At 41.5% G+C, this 20934-nt stretch overlaps 1 protein-coding gene across 1 annotated transcript in view; it reads right to left on the bottom strand.

Moving 5' to 3' along the window:
- The window catches only part of TBC1D5 (TBC1 domain family member 5), a 371763-nt gene extending 357507 nt beyond the window's left edge, over window positions 1–14256 (bottom strand). Inside the window, exon 1 of the mRNA XM_019497895.2 lies at window positions 14170–14256. Within this exon, the coding sequence (XP_019353440.2) occupies window positions 14170–14244 (75 nt within the window). The 5' untranslated portion in view covers window positions 14245–14256. The remainder of the gene's footprint in view (window positions 1–14169) is intronic.
- Window positions 14257–20934: the final 6678 nt, after the last annotated feature.

Here is a 20934-nt window from a genome sequence, read left to right as displayed (position 1 = left end):
TGTACTCGGCCTTAGTGAGGCCGCAGCTGGAGTACTGCGTCCAGTTTTGGGCTCCACAATTCAAAAAGGATGTGGAGAAGCTTGAGAGAGTCCAGAGAAGAGCCACGCGCATGATCAGGGGTCAGGGAAGCAGACCCTACGATGACAGGCTGAGAGCCCTGGGGCTCTTTAGCCTGGAAAAGCGCAGGCTCAGGGGTGATCTGATGGCCACCTACAAGTTTATCAGGGGTGATCACCAGTATCTGGGGGAACGTTTGTTCACCAGAGCGCCCCAAGGGATGACGAGGACGAATGGTCACAAACTACTACAAGATCGTTTCAGGCTGGACATAAGGAAGAATTTCTTTACTGTCCGAGCCCCCAAGGTCTGGAACAGCCTGCCGCCGGAGGTTGTTCAAGCGCCTTCATTGAACACCTTCAAGATGAAACTGGATGCTTATCTTGCTGGGATCCTATGACCCCAGCTGACGTCCTGCCCTTTGGGCGGGGGGCTGGACTCGATGATCTTCCGAGGTCCCTTCCAGCCCTAATGTCTATGAAATCTATGAAATTCCAAAAAACTGAGGTGGGTTCGATCTAATTTGCATGGTTTTCTGTAAGTGGAGTAGTTTAAACTGGTAGCAAACAATCCACATTCGCCCTCTGGTGGGAGGGGGCAAATCTTAGACTAGGGCCTTCCATTTTCCAATTGGTTCCAGTTTCCAATCACTTATACCAGTAGAAGTGTAACCTCTGTACCTGACCTTTGTTTTAATCAGTTTGTTTACAGAGGACGTGTTTTGATTTTGTCAAAAGCTCTTTTGCAGCAATACCAAATACTAAGCTTTAAGGAGTACTAGGATTCATTCTGCAGTCCAAGCAATAGAGTTATACCATCCAATTCTATTTATAAACTATAATACAGTGCATATGTCATGAATCCCAGAGAGATGAAAAATATATAGATATGCAAAGAGTGACATATTGATTCAACATATTGAACTGATTGTTTTTTCCTCAATTTATTTAAATGATTATAATAGTTTATCATGAGCTTAGCCCTTGAGACAGATGGTTGTAAATTCAAATTTAAGTTTAAATAACTACATTAAAATGAAATAAACAATTTTAATCTACCATGTTCACCAGAATATAGTGCAGAAAGAAAATAAAAGCTATCACAAGAAAAGGTTTGCCTCCTATCAAGTTACATACTCTTGGCAAACTCAGTTTCTTAGACTTGCATATCAATTTTGTTGTTGACATTTTCAAGTCAACAACTGGAATTTTAAAAGGTAAATCTCATTTTGTATGGTTACTCTCTCTTTGACTTCATGTAGGGAAATTTTGAGTTTGGATTTGGAGCAGAGAGGAAAATGGTACATCCATCTTAAAAAGTTATTTAAAAACTGCAGCTGATATTTTATCTCTGTCTATTTCTCCTAACCAAAGATGCCAAATTGCTAGACACAGTATAGTCCATAAAATAAATGTCTTTTAGCATGCAGTAAGCAAACGTATTTTGCCGTAAAAACCTTTTTTCAGATCTGTGGAGTAATGTTATCCCCTTACATCATGCAAATGCATTACGTGCATTTTCCTATCAGATTTTACCAAGGAAAATATGTTACAGTTAGTCTGCAAGGCTAAGTACAGACGGTCAAAAAGCCTGAGGCTGAATCGTTTCAGTCTTTGCAGGTTTCTGTAAACTACCTAGATTGAACTGATAAGAAAGTGAGCTGACGGTCACTTTTCAAACCAGAAAGGCAGGCAGACCCCTGCAGTGCCCCATACCAGCTGTCAGGGGGGCACTAGAGCACACCTCCCAGCCTGCCAGCCACTGCCGAGAGCTGGGAGACCAGTGATTCCCCCAGCCATGCCCCCCTTCAGCCTTGCAAAGAGGATGGTAGCGCCTCTTCAGAGGAGAAATATGATCCTTGCTGGGGCTTACCTTAGAGGGCAGTGACAATGCTGAGGAGGGAACTCCTGGCGTGCCCGAGACTGAATTTACCAGAGTACCAGGTGCATCAGACTGGATCCTCCCAGTGCCCCAGGGCTACTTCCAGACAGGAGTTTTCCCTGGGGCAGGAGAGCGGGGAGGAGAGGACACTGGCAGGATGAAAGCTCTGGTTAAAGGCAAAGATGCTATTCCCCAGGAACGGGGCTTGAGACCAAGACTATCTGTGAAGGTTGCTGCCCGCCAAACAGAGCAATGGCCAAGGTTAAAAGCTTGAGGGTGTGGACTGCGAAGGGACACCTGAGTATACAGGGACTTTTTTTTTCCTTTTGAATTTCACTGACAATGTGGATCATGAGACCTTATAGCCCCAGGGGGGGCATTGACTTGCATTAATGAAGGTAATTAGTGGAGTCCCTGAGGGAAGCCCAGCCAGCTGAAGAGGGACTGTGGCTTAAAAGGACCACACCTGCAGGGAGGCGTCAGTAGAAGCACTGACTTTGGGTTTTTGTATGTTTTTTCTCTTCTTACTAAGAAGGTGAGGAATCCCCATGGCAGTTTTTCTTTCTCTCGCCAAGTGAAGGAATCCCTCCTGAATGGCTGGATCTCAGGTATCAAGCTCAGGAAAAGTGGGGTACAAAAGAAAAGAAGAGAGATGAGACTTGTTTGCCCAGTGTGATAACTCGAATAAGTCTGGGGTCTGAGTTCTGGACAGTTTAAAGACTGTTTCCTATATCAGAGGTAATTAACCTGAAGAAGAAACGATAACTGGCCTCGAGTTAGAGAAGATGGCCAGGCTGACCACACGTATATGTTCTGAATTATGCCTGTTAGCGTGATAACAACTGGTTGGTATATGGCTGGGGTGAAAGGGGAGGTTGAAGCCCCACTTGGAAGGCCCAGTGCGGCATAAGATTCAAAGAAGCAACATCATCTCTCAAAAGAACAATCCATGAAGTCATGACATGTGAGAATTGGGTGGAAATCAGAGTCTGATTGGCGGGGCCAATGCATTCTTGACAACCACGTACAGGTGAATATCATCAGGATGTCCCATGACACACCCTTATGTGGTGGTCCCCCAACAAGCCTCCAGCCAGCTAAAAGAGGGTGTAGGGTGAAATCCCCCCCACCAGACCCTCAGTGGGGTCTTCCCAGTGCCAGGGGAGGAGAGAAGCCCCCAGCAGGGTGTTTCTCCCTTTCTTCCCCAGAGCTGGATTTGGTCCCCCTAGCCACACCCTGGGCCGGCTAAGGAGGGGTGTGGTGGGAACCTACCCCAACCTGGCACTGGACTCCCAATCAGGGTCTCCCAGGCATGGAGGTAAAGCAGAAGGGAGAAGCCCTAAGCAGGGCATTTCTCCCTCTCTTCCCCCCCGCACCTGCCACCCCCAGAGCCAGGCCAACCACCCAGCTATGCACACACTTTGGCCAGCTAAGGAATGGTGGGGGAAGGAAAACACCCCCCTACCCCACCCCAGCTCCAGCCAAGGAGGGAGTGAGGGAGGAAAAGGGCCCCCACACCTGGCTCTGGACCCCCAGCTGGCCTAGGAGGGGACATGGCCAGGTGACCAGCTGTGGGGAAGCTCGCTGTGGGTGCTTTACTCCCCAACCAAGCTGGAAGGCTGGGCAATCACACAACTATGTTCACCTCTCTGGCCAGCAGGCAGGCTGAGGATAGAGTTAGAGGAAAAATATTCACCCTCTCCTTCCTTCCCTCCCTTCCCCCATTTCAGACCCCTATTCCAGACACAGGCTGTGCCCAGCACAAGGGTAGAGCCCACAGTGGGATCCTTACACCCCCTACCTGAGCTGGGAGCCAGGGTAATCACCCAACCACAGTCCTACCTCAGCAGGCCAGCTGAGGAGGGAGTGAGGAAGAAAATGCCCCCCCCCCCAGCTCCAGACCCCCAGCTGAGCTGTGCCCAGTATGGGGAGAAGATCACTGTGGGAGCTTTAGCTCTCCCACCCCTTTAGGTAGCTGGGCTGATTCCCCTGGCCAAGGAGTGGGTGGGGCCAGGGAATCCTTTTAGCCCATGGCTGCCTGGGATGGAAAAGCCTGGCGTACAGGTGGGAGTGGGGCTGCCCTGCTCTGCTAGAGCAGAGAACACAGCCCAGGGCTGTACAGCATCCTAGGATGCTGGAGGACTGTGAGTTAAGTTGCATTGGGAGCAGATCTGGGGCAGAAATTTCATAAATCATTTTAACCTAAATCAATCAAGTCTCATAACTACATCCATCCAGGTTTATTTTAAAGCAGTTTCAGCGCACTGAACTTCTGTTCTGTTACAGGTTTAAAAGAGGTGCTGATCGCTTAAACTGGTTTATGTGCAACTTCTGAAAACTCACAGAGAAAACAGAAAACTCATACATGCTCTATCCTATATGGAATTTTAATAAGAAAATACCACTACTGCTTCAGCGCTTTGTTGAAGACCACCAAACCCTAATCCCAACCTAAATTTGTGTAAACCTATAGACATCAATGCATGTAACATATCCTACAGTTAGAAAGTACAAATAATTTGCAAAATTGAGGCTTCAGCAAGTGCTACCCAGTAGGGATAATTCCCTTTTTCTTATTTTTTTTTGATGTATGCCCTATAATATACAATCATTTTCCTTCATTCAGTCTACTTACAAGGCACAATTGTCCATCACACTGATTTAAAAAGTGCTTGAAAACATTCTGTTGAATTTTCAAATACATGCTAATTTTAACTCCACGTTTTGGTATCCAGGTATACAATAAAAGTTAAACGTGGAGTTCATTATGAACAAAATATTTTGACCATAAACCTTAGGTATTCTGTGCCTTCAATCAAACCATTGCAATTAATATGAAATTCTAAATACAGAATATAATGCCACATAAATAGTATAACAGCCAAGTCCTGTCTAAGAAGCCATATGTTTTTTCCCATTGTTCAAAAAAAGGAGATGACTTCCCGTCACTTATGTTTCTGATTAGCAAGGTGATTTATGCCACAATCACTAAAAATGCCAGCAAGTGAATGAGAAAATGCATAGTGACTGCACCAGATGTGCACAATAAACAGGAATCCCATTGTAATCTCTGGTACTTAGTTTATATGAAGGTAATGTAAGAAACACTCTTGGATATGGCAAAGTCACTCTTTTTTTACATTTGACTATAAATGATATGAAATAAATTGTGTGTTTTATACTTTATGGCATGCATACATTGATAAATTAGGTACAGTTTTGTATCCCGACTTATCTACAAGACAAACCTGGCTAAGATCATGGGGATTAATTGCTTCAGAAGTGTGAAATGCAGCTTTTCCATTCTTTTCTGCACACTCAGTGAAGAAACAATGATTAATCACTGTTTAACTATTCTCTTGAGGATCTACAAGATTGCCAAAGCAGGACTTATCCTCATAAATCCAAAAAACACAGGTTTAGATTTGTTGCCAGCAACTGAAAGAACATGAACTTAAAGCCATTCGTTATCAGATTAAAACAATGTCAAGGCTTTAGAAAACCTACCAGTGCAAAATTCTCTGTAATCTACAGCTAACAATGGAAATCAGATTATTAAATCTGATTAAAGAATACAGTCACATATGTGATCACACATGCAATAATAAAAAAAAAATCATCCCACTAATAATGAAGTCAGTATCAATACTCTAGTCTAACAGAAGCAGCATACAATAGAAATATTTCTATTGATATTAATACAGTGATGTCCAATAGACAGGAACTGTTGCATTTATATTTGCCTGCAATTATACATAAACCAAATCATAATTTTTTTCCAAACACAACTTCCAAAGAAAGCCTTCACAAGTATCAACACATTTCTAGATTATAAGATTTTATAGTAATCAGATAGTCAACAGTTTTCTTTAAAGAAGCAGAATAAAAAAAGTGAATTTTGTTATGTAAGTGTTGAATTATACAAGATTACCACTTCACTTTATCTGATGGTAAAAATACCAATCCTAATGTTAAGAACTGGCTACAGTAAATGACCATAACTACATTGAATAAGATATTTTATTCTGCCCAACAAATATATTTGCAGTAATAATTCTTAATATGTTTTTATAGATCCTTCCAGGCCATGGAAATATATATCACAGATATGGGGATGGTATTTCTCTTTTTCTTCATAGACAAAAGTTCAAGAATGAATAGGTGAGGGTGGGGTGGGGTTGTGATGATCTTTATTGTACCAACTGTATAGCTGGTAGAGACGCAGTCAGGAATTAAATTGCACTTGCTTCTTTCCCAGACTTGGAGAAGAACATTTTGTGCCTGAAAGCATCTAACATCTCTCCCAACTCTATGATTGGTCGAACAAACAAACAAAAAAATCACCTAAGTCACTCTGCTTCTCAAACCTTTCCTCTCTCAGCTACAATGCTCCAACCCTCTACAAAAACAAATGTCAGAGCTAAAGTACTCTAGCCTCCCCCATTTTGCCTGCATACAGAATTGTACAATATTGGCCTGTACAATGTAATTCTGTCCAAAGTTAAAATTACAGGATTCAAACGCATTACATTTGCTATAAACACATGGAAGTTAACATGTTTCTTATAGTAATGCTATACATTTGACTCCTCTGACAAATTGGGAAGGGAAGAAAAAAGCAGATCAACTCAAATGAGAAAAAGCCTACTATTTATTGACCAGGTGAAGCCTTAGCTTAAGAGGAACAACACTCATGGAGATAGTATTAGCTGCCCTGGCAGGGTATAGGGTAAGAAGGAATTATCAGAATTATAGATCCATTCAGGAACAAAGTGGTCTAATGGCTAGACACACAGTTAACCATGTTAGTCTGAAGTCACGTAGAAGGCAGGGTAAATATGCACCTTATAAAAGTAGAATTATATAACACCACAAGCATTTCTGAGCTGAAGCTCACTTCATCAGATGCTGTGAAAGGACATGCCCAAAGCTATGTATAAGAATGAGATAAAAATAGACTACAGAAACAGGAAGGAGGGGCAGAAAGGGAGGGAAGAGGGAGACAGCAGTGCCGAAAGAGGCAAACATGCAAGCAATAAACCCATAGGAAGAAAACATATTAAATAAGATATTGCATGTTTGCCTCTCCCAGCACTGCACCCTTCCCCACCCCCTACCTCTCTCTCCCTCTCTGCCCCATCCTTCTGCTTCTGTATTCAATATTCAGGCAGTCCCGTGACTTGAGGAGCCTGATCCTGCACAGAAGTTCCCTAGATCCAAAGGACTGGGCCCCTCAAGCCCTGGGAGAACATACTGCCCACTGTTTTACAGCATCAATGGGCAAGACAACAGGTTACATGTGTTTTGTCCAATGAAGCAAATCAGCTGTGCCTGGATGCACCTTGGCAGAGCTGATCTGCTTCATTTGGTGACATTTATTTCTAGCCTCTGTAGCTGCAGGGGACAGAACAAGGAGCAATGATCTTAAATTGTAGTAAGGGAAATTGAATTTGGATATTAGAAAGAGCTTCCTTATTGAATGGACAGCTAGGCATTGGAACAGATTACCCAGAGAGGTTGTAAAATCTCCATCCTTAGAAGTTTTAAAGAGCAGGTTAGACGCACTTGTTTAGGATGGATCTGACAGGGATGACACTTGTTTAGGATGGATCAAAACATGTGTGGCTCTGGTGACCGACTCCTCAATCCCAAACAGCACCAAGCTCCAGAAGTAGAGATTTTCAACTTCTACATTTATATAAGCCATTTCTGATACCTTTCTATGGCAGGCAACTACAAAGGCCACCAGAGAAACTAAGTTAAAACAATCAGAAGTGTAGATTAAGTTATGTTATTTCAAAGGTACTTTTTTATATTTAAGATAATCACTACAATATGAAGTTGGTACCCCTCAAAGAGGCAAACCACAATAGCTGCCATTTCAGAACTCTTCTTTATCTTTATTGTCTCCTGATAGCTCCAGTTATCTGCACCAATACTTCCCCGAGCTAAAAAGTTACAATAGAGAGAACCTCAGTGTAACCTCCTATACCATGCACAACTAATATGCTTCAGTCAAGGTCCAGAGGGACCATCAGACAAAATCGGATCCTTGATAACTAACACAATACTGCCAAAAATCTCAGTTTTGATGGTGTTATTTGCCAGCCACCAGCAAATTAACTTGATTCTTCAACCAACTGCATGTATATTAAGTCAATGAATGGCAACCTTTTAGTAGTTACATTTGGACACTAACCAACCTGTACTGGAGCTAAAGACATACTCTAGGTATAAAGGCTTTATACCATGCATTTAAAATTTGTAAATTAGGAGTCAGATGTTACTTTTACCAAACTCTCTAGATATTCTGCCCTTTATTTAGGGCCTAAATCCTGAATTCCTTTGAAAATCTGACTTTAATCATGGATGCTGAGCACTTGGAATTGTATGGCTGTTAGTTTCAACAGGCAAACTGATGATTTAATTGGTCCCTCCAAAATTCCCTTCCTGCAGTTTCTGGTAGAAGAGTTACAAGAACAAAGGAAGAATGGAAATACTTGATAAAATAATCAGTCTTCTGAACTCCCAATTCCAGTACAGAATTTTGGGAGCAAATCACAGGAGCTAGCGACAGATATGAGAAGGCATCTTACATACACTGAAGGAAAGATAGCAGGCCTTAAAATCAAATGGCTCTTAAAGTACAATCCTAAACAACACCTCAGTATGTCTTTGAAGAAGATGATTTTCTGTAGGGAATTTTCCCAATCACTGTTCTATCACTAGACCCCCACTAACAATGGAAACACTATTATAGACTACCAAAAGGTTCGTGCCAACTATATCCAACTGTGGTAGAAAAGATTTGCAGTTCCACCACTGCTAGAATAGGCCCTAAAGGAACGATGGGAGATAAAATGACTGTTAAAGAAACCAACAGCTATACTCTTGCTGCCTGGTGCTCAGAAAAAAAAAGATAGTAAAATACCTAATACAGCAAAACAAGGAGGAAAAAAGATGCATACACTGATGTGAAAAACAGTCTTCAAGAAATGTTACGGAAGTATTAAAAACAGACGAGCACTGAACATGAGAGAGTACCCTGTAGGGAAAAATGCGACTTAAAAACTATGATGTAAATTTTATTGTGATTTGGATGATGGATACCTAAGTACCATATAGCAAAAATATTTTTTGTAGCCAGAAAAAATTTGCTCACTTTTATGGAGTTTCCTTTTCTCTCATGACTAGATTCTCACAACATGAACAAATTCACGTGTAGAGAACAATGATCATCACATTATATATATGTATTTAAACAGTTAAAATTTAAACTGTTTAAATTCATTCATATATTTATCTCTATCTATCTATATTACTGTTTAAATTCTACAGTGGCAGCTCAATTTATTGATACAAAATTTAGATTTATAGTAATGTATTTCCTCTTCAAGACATAAATAAGGTATCTTTAATAGTTTTCTGTAATTCATTTTCACATTGTACCATATTCTCATACATTTACTACTGTAATTCATCTGCTAGAACAGCAATTGCATATCCTAAACACTACTTTTTAAAAAACCCTCTTCAATACTAACAATATGCTAGAAATATTTTTCTCGTCTTCCAGAATTCATTGTCTATTTTTTGTAGCCTTCTATTGTACATGTCGGATTCCACAAAAATAAAAGAACACAAGTTACAAGATATGAGCTCAAAAAACATGCTATGGAACTGGAGAAGTAGAATTATCTGAATAATTACAGAAGAATACAAGTTCTCCATCCTCCCTGTCACTGTATACTGTAACTCCCTCATTCTCTCAATTTTTTTTCAAATCACCTTCACTGGAAGAAGCTGGTATATAAACTGCACATATGCTTGCTTCTTTGTGTGTACACAGAGGATTATGTAATTATTCAGAAGTATATCAGAATTTATCTCCATAACATGGGATGCCAGTCAAAAGTGTCTTTCTATAAAAAGAAAAAACACAATTATACTGATAGCAGACAAATTCAAACGGTTTATAATGCACAAATAACCATTCCTAAAATTTCCATCTTTGTTTTTCATCCTCTCATTTTATTTACTGCTAATAGGCTACATTCTGCTAGCTTGCCCTTCCAGGGCAGAGTATCTGGAAGTCTACAAGAGACCAGTAAAAAAATGAGATGAAACAATTAAAGATAAAACTTTTTTCATACTATCTTGTCAATGCTACTTCCATTTCAAATTCTAAGATCTCATCTATAGGTAGCAATAATGTTTTCCATATAGTCAATGAAACTGTATGTCAGTTACCTACAATATACTCCTGAAACCTTAGATTCCAACTGTTCTATAGAAGTTGTATTTTACAGGAACTCATTGTTACTCAATGGATCACGCTGCCGGACAGATTTTTCCCTGGAGGATTGATGGAAGCCTCAATCTCCAAAGCTCTACCAAAACAAGTTATTTTTCTAGTGTTACCCACTTAGGAGTTGCATAAATGTTCAGAAATACAGAAACAGATACACACATACATATGCACATATAAAAGTTATTGTCAGTGTATAAGTTACTGCTATCCTGAGACTGCAATAATTTAAGTAACATCTGTTTTCATATTTTTTCTAATTTTTTCTAATTAACATGCATATTTAACGCATAAGTGCGCAGACCACCTTTTTTTCTGCTGATTTTGTCCCTTTTTTTTAAGTCATATACTCCTGTGGGGTATTCAGGATAGATGGAACATTAAATTCTGTTGAAGAAGGGTTAGGTGAATTGTAAACAAAATTATTTCAAAAACAGTTATCCAGAAGAAGTAGGTAAATATGTTTTTTAACTCAAAAATCCTGCTGCAAGGAGTCATGTAAAAAATAAATAAAAATATCCCCACCCCCAGGAGCACTTCCTTTTCTTAATGCATGAAATGTTTAATTGATATAAGCTCTACATACCTGAGATAGTAAGACACAAAAGTCCTAACTTCAAACTTACCATATTGCTAATCAATTTTATATTCTGTACAAAAGCAGAGAGTAAAACAGTAGATGCTTTCAAATCGCATCTTAGACATATAATACTATATGCATCTACCTAGATATCTTTTTCTTTTTAAAATATACACCTCTGTTCCCAACCCTAAAAGTATTCTTTGGATACACGCAAAGCCAGGCAAGTGGAAACAACAGAAACAGCTCTAAAATAGGGAAGTAATAATATATGTGCTGTAATCACAATGGGTTCACCTAAAATAAGGTAACAGTAATTATTAAATGAATCCAGCAAAACTAAGAACATTCAGAGCAAGACAGTTTACTTTTAACTATTTCCTAGCATCTCAAAGTTTCTCAGCTTTGAACAGTTACATTCTTCCTAGTGTACCTTGTGTAAATAAATATGTGCCTTACACGTTTCCTTCCTACCAGTTATCTTGTAGAAATGCTTACCCTCCTGGGATGGCAGGGAACACTGGGGAAATGGGCAGGCAGCAGGCACACAAAGGTAGGGGGACTTCCTCCCCACAGATATCACTACAGCTGTCCCCAGACAATCTCCTGACCTGCTTCCTGACTTGTGCCACAAGGCGCAGCATGGAGACAGGTTTGGTTGGGGATAGCAGTGACGGCATGCAGTTTCCTTCTTTCATCCTCACCTCCTTGGCCCCTCCATCCCCCTGCTGACTGGAAACAAGCACTAGAACAGGGGTGGACAATTATTTTGGTGGGAAGGCCACTTAATGAGTTCTGATGAGCAGTCAGGGGCCACACACACAAACTTTTCAGAAGATACCATTTTAACAAATTACAGATAAAAATAGATATACTAAAAATCAAACATCTACAATTAACATGTTTTATTTGCAAAATTAATGTTTGTCCTGATTTATGTTTTTTTTAGAGTAGTATATATAGAGGTGATAGCATAATAGCTCAGAATAAAGTCTTACTCTTGTATATTGTGTACTGTGTGTGGGGGTGGGGGGGGGCATGGGGTGTATGTTGAGGTAGATGCAAGCGTGTGGTGGGGTGGGGCTGCCCGTGTGCTAGGTCCCGGGAGCCTGTTGGGAGTAGCGGGGCAGGGGGCATGTGCAGCAGAGCTTGTCCAAGCAGTGCAGGTGCAGTTTGCCCCATCCCACTATCCAGCTCACGCCCCTGTGGTGCTCTGCAGGGGGCCGAGTCCTGCCTGGGGCAGTCCGTGCCACGTTCTTTCCCGCTGGCCCCAGGCAGCAGACAGCTTTGCGGCAGGTCTGCTCCTGGTGCAGCCACAGCTGCCCAGGTACTGTTCATCTCCCCCTGCCTATAGAAGCTCCTCTGTCTCCTGCACCTTTTCCTGCTGTGCTGCTCTGGGTGGGGGAAAAGCTGCTGCTAGGTGGCTCCTGCCTCACCACATGGGGCTCCAGCTCCTGGGTGGCTGAGTGGGTGGAAGGCAGCCAGTAGCTGGAGCCCTGCATGCTGAGGCAGGCCTGCCCAACTACAGTTTCCCCGCCTCCTAGAGCAGCTTAGCTGGGGGAGCAGCAAATGGATAAGCTGCCACTGGAAGTGAGGGGAGCCAAGCAGTACCTAGGTGGCTACAACTACACCAAGAACAGCCCCAAGAAACTATGTGAGCTGACTGTGGCTGGGGCCAGGGACATGGCCAGCAGACAGGGATGGGAGCGCAGCAATGGTTGCCCCAGGTAGGGCTCAGCCCCATGCGGAGTACCACAGAGGCAGCCATAGGCCAGATCCAATCAATTTGTGGGTGCCTGCCTGCAACTCAGACCTGTTCAGTTGGTCAGTTTTATCTTATCCACCGCAGCAGTAGAGGGAGGAACGCACATGCTGCCATCACTGTCCCCAACAAAGCCTGGCTCTCTGTGCAGCTGCGCCTTGCAGCACAGGGCAGGAGCAATTAAGAAGCAGTTATGGGAATCCCCCTATGCTGATGTCAGCTGGGGAGAGCACCTGCTCTCAACCAGCTGGGAACACAGGGGAGGTAAGGTAGGGAGCAGGGGTTGGAAGAAATAATCTGTATGCCTTCACTGCTGTCCTTTGCTGAGGTTGGCACCCCATGTAGCTGAAACCTGTGACTGGAGTGGGGCAGAAGTGGCTCTGGGGTTTTCCTTTGGCTGGATCATCCAGGAACAGCAGCAGAAGGGGGTATGCAACTACACTGCCCCTAAATATGCTAGAAGTCATGCTGGGGTGAGTTATAGATGCACTGTCACCTTTCTTCCTTACTACGAGCACTAGATACAAAAAATACCTTGACTCAACTCCCAGACCATGCCAGGAAAGTAATTTGGTGCTCCAACTTAACATTCCTACAATCACTCCAATTTCATAGCCTAGAACAAATCATAGAAAATTAGGGTTGGAAAGGATCTCAGCAGGTCATCTAGTCTATCCCCCTGCTCAAAACAGGCCCATTCCCAACGACATCATCACAACTAAGGCTTTGTTGCGCCTTAAAAACCTGCAAGGATGGAGATTCCACCACCTCTCTAGGTAACCCATTCCAGTGCTTCCCCACTCTCCTACTGAGAAAGTTTTTCCTATTATACAACCTAAATATCCCTTGCTGCAACTTGAGACCATTGCTCCTTGTTCTGTCATTTGCCACCACTGAGAACAGAATACGAAGACATGAACATATTCTTCAAATGTCAAACACTGCTCAGTCAGAAGACAAGCTGAGTGCCTCCTACAATTATTTTAACTATAATTACACCAAATTCTCTCCACAGATGTGAGCTATAAAGCTTGCCAAAACACTTCATTTGCAGGTCCATTTAAGAAAGACAATGCCATTGGCTAGCAGGTACCATGATATGATGCCCAAAGATAGCCTGAGTTATGTCCCAGCAATCAGCTATGCATTGAAAGAAATAACACTGTTTTTCGAAAAAGAATTACCACTATGTGCAGCAAGCATCTTACTCCCCACATTCCAATCCCTTTTCCCAAACCACACATTTTAAAACTTGTGGGAAAAAAGGAACACTTTGGCCCCACTCTGAAAAACAGAATAGGACCTCATTAGCTAAGTACAGATAGTCAAAAAGCCAAAGTCTGAATTGATTCACTCTTTGCAGGCTAGTTTAAGATGCACAGATTAAACTGAAACAGAAGTGAGCAGACGTTTACTTTTGATTCAGGAAATGCAGCCACATGCCTGCAGTGGCTCAGGCCAGAAGCCAGGGGGGGGGCACTAGAGCAAGGCTCTCTGGCATGTAGCCAGCATGGGCTGTGTTCGCTTCCTCTTCCTGCTGCCCCAAGGTCTCTGGGATTTTCAGTCCAAAATCACTGTACCAGGACTCTGCAGTGTTGCTCATCACTTCCTCTCTGCTTCCAGGTGCCTCTGGAATTTGTAGTCCACAGCTGCATCCAGCAGTAAGTCTGAACAAGGAAAGAAAGAGGTGTTTAACCCCCCTCCCTGGCCCCAGACCCCAGCTGGGGTTTGCTGGGGGGTGCAGCAGGCAGCAGACAGAGCAGTATCGCCAGCTGGGCTTGGGCCCCCCCCCCCGCTACTGGTCAGTCAGTCCTCACTGCTCCAGTTAGACAGCAGAAGAGTGGGGCTATCCCTGCTCTCTGGAGCAGACAGCACTACCTAGCCCAGGTCTGCAAAGCATGCTGGGGGACTGTGATTTAACTTGAACCAGGAAGGGGCCTGGGACAGAAGTTTTATAAACCAGTTTGACCTCAATCAGTTAAGTCTGATGCAACAGTCAACCAGGTTCATCTTAAACCAGTTTCAGCCATTTTGAACCTGGTTTATGTGCACTGAGCTTCTGTTCTGTTACAGGTTTAAACCAGTTTCTGATCACTTAAACCCATTTGTGTGCAACTTCTGTCCCTAGCCATTTTCAAAGGGTTTCTTTTCTCACTACTGAATTTATAAAAACTAAAAAACCAAAACCATTTTGGTAAGTCTTGATTTTAAAATACTAGATAAAGAGTTGAGCGTGTACAATATCAAGTTTCCACTTGGACCATATTTTTACAGGAAGTTGCAATGATGATGAACTTTGTATCTGTATATGAACACCAGCAATTTGCCATATTTTAATATGAAAAGCCAAAATAAACTGTTCATCGTATATACAATAATGGATGCAATCTCATGATTTTGGTTATTCTGGACTCCACTGAAACCAAAGCGAGTGCTGATATTGCAGTCCAAACACAGAACACTTATATTAAAATAAAAAGCAAAAAAATAAGCTATGAAATCATCTTTTCCCAACCACTCCTATTCCTCACTTTTCTCCATCTTCGTTTATATTGTAAGCTATTTGAAGTGAAATCAGTGTTGTGTTTTCTGTTTGTACAGTGCCTAACATAAGAAAGACCCTATTCTCACTGAAACTCATAATGGTATGGACATGCTATTGTTCATCTGAAGTGCCAAGAATTTCCTGGGAACTTGCAATGATACGAAAATATAATGGGGAATGTGAGTACAGCTGTTCAAGTACCAGGTCATCCAAAGCTCCATACAGATTAATGGAGACTAACTCCATAGCCTCAGGGTGTGTGTGCAGGTATCCCAGTGTGCTTTGCAGAGGCCCCCTATCTCCAGAGGTTCCCAAAGACAGATATATGCAAATGAAAGCACCAATTGGCTGGCCACCCAGGGAACCACAGCCACCCAAGGTGCTGGCAGTGCAGAGACAAAATGCACCTCTTCTGTTTCCACTAACAAAAGCTCATCAATTTTGCTTCCAAGACAATACCACAGAGTCATCCAGTGACTCGCAATCCAGCTTATTTAATTTTGGACTTCCTTTTTAAAAAGCTGTGAAGACCACAGAAAACAACCTTAGTTATGAGTTCATTCAAACAAACAGCAAGACAAAATAGGTCTGTAGTTAAGGGTTTGTCTGGTGGATTTTTTTCTCTTTTATATCCAGATGACAAATTTTGGCAAACTAAGGGTACTAGTTCATAGAAACGAATGCAGAAGAAACCTGGAATGTCTTTAAGCTCAGTGTCAGCAGGTCCAGTGCATGTTATATCCTACCAGCATCGAGTCAGAACCTGCATGTTGTATCCTACCAGCATCAAGTCACAGACTGGCACCATTTCCTCCGAAAGTTTATTGAACTGCTGTTCAGGCTGCTGGCAGCACAATGTATTGTCACACTGACACAACCGAGGCTGGGGCCACACAGTCTCTGGTTTGCCAATCAGATCAGTACAGGCAAGTTCAGAGTGAGAAAGGTAGTATATAAAGAATTGCTGGATAAGTAGCAGATGCTGGCACTTTAATTCACCATCTCATCAACCCATGGGAAGTCAGCAGTGGGTGGGAGAGCACCTATGCTGGTTCCACTTCAGGAGAAGGGGGCGGGGGGAAGATGCAGGGTGGATCTAAACTTGGCACCAAGCACACACTGACTTCCTGGACACAACCCCACCCCACAGTGCACTAACACTGGCTCCTCCTCCAGAGGACCAAAAAAAAGTCACCCCATTGCCCTATAAATACAGTATATCCCTTTCCCATTGTTCAAACCTACTTTAACTCACCATCTACTTCTGACCTACGGCTGAGGTAAATGACCTGCTCTTTCTAATGGTCAGCTTCTTTATGGTTGCCAAGGACAAGCTCGTCATTATGGCAATACTTTTCTAATCATATCTCCTTCCCCTCCTTTGCCTCTCTAATAGCAATCTTTTTCTTTCTTAGACAGTGCTGGCTAGGACAGCCTAATAACCCCCACTTTTTAGCTGCACTCTGCTTACCAATCAAACTGTGTGAAATTTTAAGAGAAATTTGAGTTCTCACATATGAGTAATTTCAATTTTCAATGGCCAAACCCTATTAGTGGCACAAAAGCAAGGGGCATAAACAGCTGATAAAATAATTCTTTACCAAATCTAGTTGCTCACTTTTTTAGAAGCTCCATCATCCTGACCCTCCTCACACCATATGCCAATATTATTGTGCCTGTTGTAATAATGGAGGTATTATCATGAAATACTTACCAAAGAAAGCTTCAATAATAAAGCACAACAGGTTTTAGTCAGCTGTCCCTAAAGATGGAGAACCTAGGATGGTATTAGCAAGGCGCTGCTTCTTTCCCCATAAAACATAGCTTATAGGATCACAGGAAAGTAGGGTTAGAAGGGATCTCATGAGGTCATCTAGTCCAACCCCCTGTTCAAGGCAGGATCATCATCTGACTAAATCATCCCAGCAAAGTGTCTGTCTAATCTGCTCTTGAAAAGTTTCCAGGGATGGAGACTCCACAACTTCTCTAGGTAAACTGTTCCAATGCTTAACTACCCTTATAGTTAGAAAGGGTCTCCTAATCTCCAACCTATTTTTTTTTAGATGCAGTTTGAGGCCATTGGTCCTAGTCCTCTATCCTACAGCCACAAAGAGTCCATATCCATCTTCTCTGTAATCTCCCTTCCCATATTTGAAGATTGTTATCAAATCCACCCTTCTCTTCTCTGGTCTTCTCTTCTCCAGACTAAATAACCCTAATTCTTTCAGCCTTTTCTCATAAGTTTTGCTTCTCATGTCCCTAACAGTTTTTATTGCTTTGTATGGGACCCTTTCCAAGTTGTCCCCATCCTTGAAATGCGGGGCCAAAAGCTGGACACAGTACTCCAGATGAGGCCTCACCAGGGCCAACTATAACAAAAGAATCACTTCCCTTGATTTGCAAATAACACTCCTGTTGATACAACCCAGTATACTGTTGTTTTTTGCATACCAAGAGCACACTACTGGTTCATATTTAGCTTATAGTCCACTTTAACCACCAGGTCCTTCTCTAAAATCATTCTGTGTTTGGGTATGCAGTGATTCTGTCTAAAGTGCAGGAGATGCAAGGAGGACAACTGCAGATTCATCTCATTGACTGCAGGCCATTTCTCCAGTCTATCCAGGTCATTCAGGATCCTAGCTCAGTCCTCCAAAGTGTCTGCAATTCCACCCAACCCCGTGTCATCTGCAAATTTGCTAAATATGCACTCAGTCTCATCATTCAAATAATTAATAAAGATATTGGACAACAGTGGACCCAGGACACACCTCTGAGTAGCCCCACTTGATACCTCCTCCCAGCTAGACATTGAGCCATTGACACTACTCATTGGGCAAGATGATACAACCAGCATTGTATCCATGTTAGAATACTTTCAATTTGTCTGTATTCCCTTAGGTTGTTAATGAGAACATTGTGGGAGATATGGTAAAAAAGCCTTTTAAGCAAAAAAAAAAAATCTGCCTTCCTTAAAAACTGTTCACCCCACACTCCACATGGGAACTCAATCTTCCCATGGTCTTATGAAAGAAAGATGAGGAAAGGTACAGCACGGGTAAGCAGAAACCAATAGGCCTAATGTGGTAACTTACTTACAGACCTTTCCTTTTTCCTCTCTGGACCTAAAGTCATCTGCTCCAGACATGAAACCAAGTGGACAGAGTTGTTTCTCTCTCCCTGCAACCCTGAATAAGGAATCCCAAAGAGGAGTAGTATTTAAGCAGCACACCCCTACTGACAATTTCTTACTGATTAACTCACTGCAGCTGCATACTGGCTGCTACCAAATGTTAAAAACAAAAAACCAACATGCTTTACTGGAAGCAGCAGCACATTACTTCGACCCTGCTCCAGAGCACTGTATAGATCAGGCGCATCAGCAGGGCTTTTTGGCGCTTACCTGAAGCTGAGCCAATCGGCTATTAAATAAAAGCCCTACTAAAACGCTCAATCTATACAGGCTTTGGACAAGCCAAGTCCAAATAATGTAATGTTTCTTCTGGGCATGCACTGGGCTTGGAGTTGGAGTATGCCGAGTTTAAACAAAAGCATCAGTTTGAGGTGTGTGTGTGATTTGTTTTTTTTTTAACGTCTGCAAGCAGTCACTGATTTTAAGCAATTCCCTAACTCAAGGTGTTGGGTAGTTTGGCTTACATTCTTTGGTGCTTAACTCTTCCCATGTAGTGCTCATGGAGCTTAGGAACCTCACTCTGTGTGCTATATTCTGCTTCTGGTGCCAGACACCCAAGCCCTTTTTAGAATCTAATCCCAAAAGAGCAGAGTGACATCCACTTGCATGCAGCCTTACAAGCAACTGCCATTTTGTTTTGGATTTGCACAACACCTACCAAAATCCAGGCATGATCTGGTATCAATTACCCTGGCACCATAACAACACAAATTAACTGCAAACAAAATAGTATGCTATCAAATAGAAATAATTTAGGAAGAAGTCTGTCTTTTTTTCTAAACTTCTGAACTTTTGTTGACTTTCATATCTGGTCTTGACCCATGATATCATACTATAAATAACAATGCTCCTATAGAATCATAGAAGTATATTGCCAAGGTATATCTTTAAAACGTCTTTCCCCTTTCTGACCTAACAATTTTAAAATATACCAGTATTTTCTACCGCATACTCCTTATAAGCTTCTGCACCATCAGCAGGTCATTCCAAGCTTTCTGTGAGAGGACTCAAAGAGAGGCTGAATTGGTAAGCTGAAGACCTAAAAAAGCATATACAAAGCTTGCATCTTTCTTAATGATTTACTGAAAGCAGCAGCTCGTTTTAATAAAACCACCCCAAAACATAAAATTGATTGAACCAACTGCTGTGCAGGGCATACACAACAGCTGATCAAAATCATTCAAGATTTTTATTCCCACAGAATCTCTCCTGAGCTTGTATGTGCCACCTTATTACTTGAATTCTGATACAAAATGATTTAGGTAAACAGGAAAAGTAAGACTTACTCAAATCTGTATGGCAAAGTTCATCAACATAAATGAAGCCCAAGCCAACATAATTTCTTCCCAGCTATTACTGTATATATATATTATTGAAAATCTGCAAACATACTTTTTTGTCTTTTTACACACACACACACACACACACACACACACACACACACTATATTTTCACATTTTCAATAATCTTGTAACTAGAGGTTGATTCTACTTTCCTATTGTTTACTTTCAAAAGAATTTAGCGTCTTAGACCCAATTCACAGAACAATTACAAAACAAACCCTGTAAATTTTTTCAAGAGGGCACACCATGCCAACCGTTTGGAAAAGTCTGACTAAGCAAAATCCCTACTATGCAAAGTTTCCTTTAAAAACACAAAACAGCTACTTGTGGGGAAAAAAAGAAAACTTTTTCCAAAGAATGTAGCCACAAACTTAAGATCTGTTATATAAGTATCATGGAGGGTTTTTTTATTTCAAGTCTCAAGAAAAGTTCACCTTTTCAGAGCATGCTATATCAGGCTTTCACTTGTCTTTTATAGCAAAGTAATTTTATGGTATTGTGTCACAATGAAGGACAAAGATAAGCCAACTGTTTAGATTCCTCTCCTTTATGTTGTGGCTTTGATCACTAACAATGCTGTGTGAACAGCCAACAGAAGGCTGACATTTCATAAAATATGCAGTGATAAAAACTAATACTGTAGCATCTGGGAGCGATATATAAAATGCAGAAATACACCTAATAACTCTGATCTTAAATTACAAGTTACTAAAAGCTAAATAAGCAGCATACCTAAAAGAAATAGCAAGATTAAGACAGAATTTTTATGTTTCTATTCCTAAAAAATAAGTTTTAAAAAATTAATCCAAGAAACATAATCCATTATTATTATTAACAATTCTTTTGGTGCCCTTGATCTTGAAAGCAGCCTTCTAAGATGAGCGCTTCTTTGCCATATCATTAGGTCTCAGCAAAAGCTAAACATATTTTAAAACATTCTTTGTGCAGTATTAAGGCTCTAATGCTCTGGGGAAGTCCTTTTGTTGTCTCTTTTAAAATATAAATCACACAAAATAGTTATGAAGTTCAGGTACTGCCTTCTCACTGCAATGGCAATAGTTGGAACCTTGCTTTCTCAAAGTAAGCAAGCATCCTTCCAGTTCTGTGTAAACAAAGCGAATCTAGAACTGTATATTGATTTTTTTTACAATATATTATTTATATCTGGAACAAACACATTCATATTTAAGTCACATTTATAAAACAGGACAATATCCTGGAAAGCAGCAATACTGAAAAGTACTTAAGATCTTGGTAGATAATC

This window comes from Alligator mississippiensis, chromosome 5 (assembly GCF_030867095.1).
Source record: "Alligator mississippiensis isolate rAllMis1 chromosome 5, rAllMis1, whole genome shotgun sequence".
NCBI classification, from domain to species: domain Eukaryota; kingdom Metazoa; phylum Chordata; order Crocodylia; family Alligatoridae; genus Alligator; species Alligator mississippiensis.
Note: the sequence above shows the minus strand (reverse complement) of the source record. Positions and strands in the feature narration are given on the sequence as shown.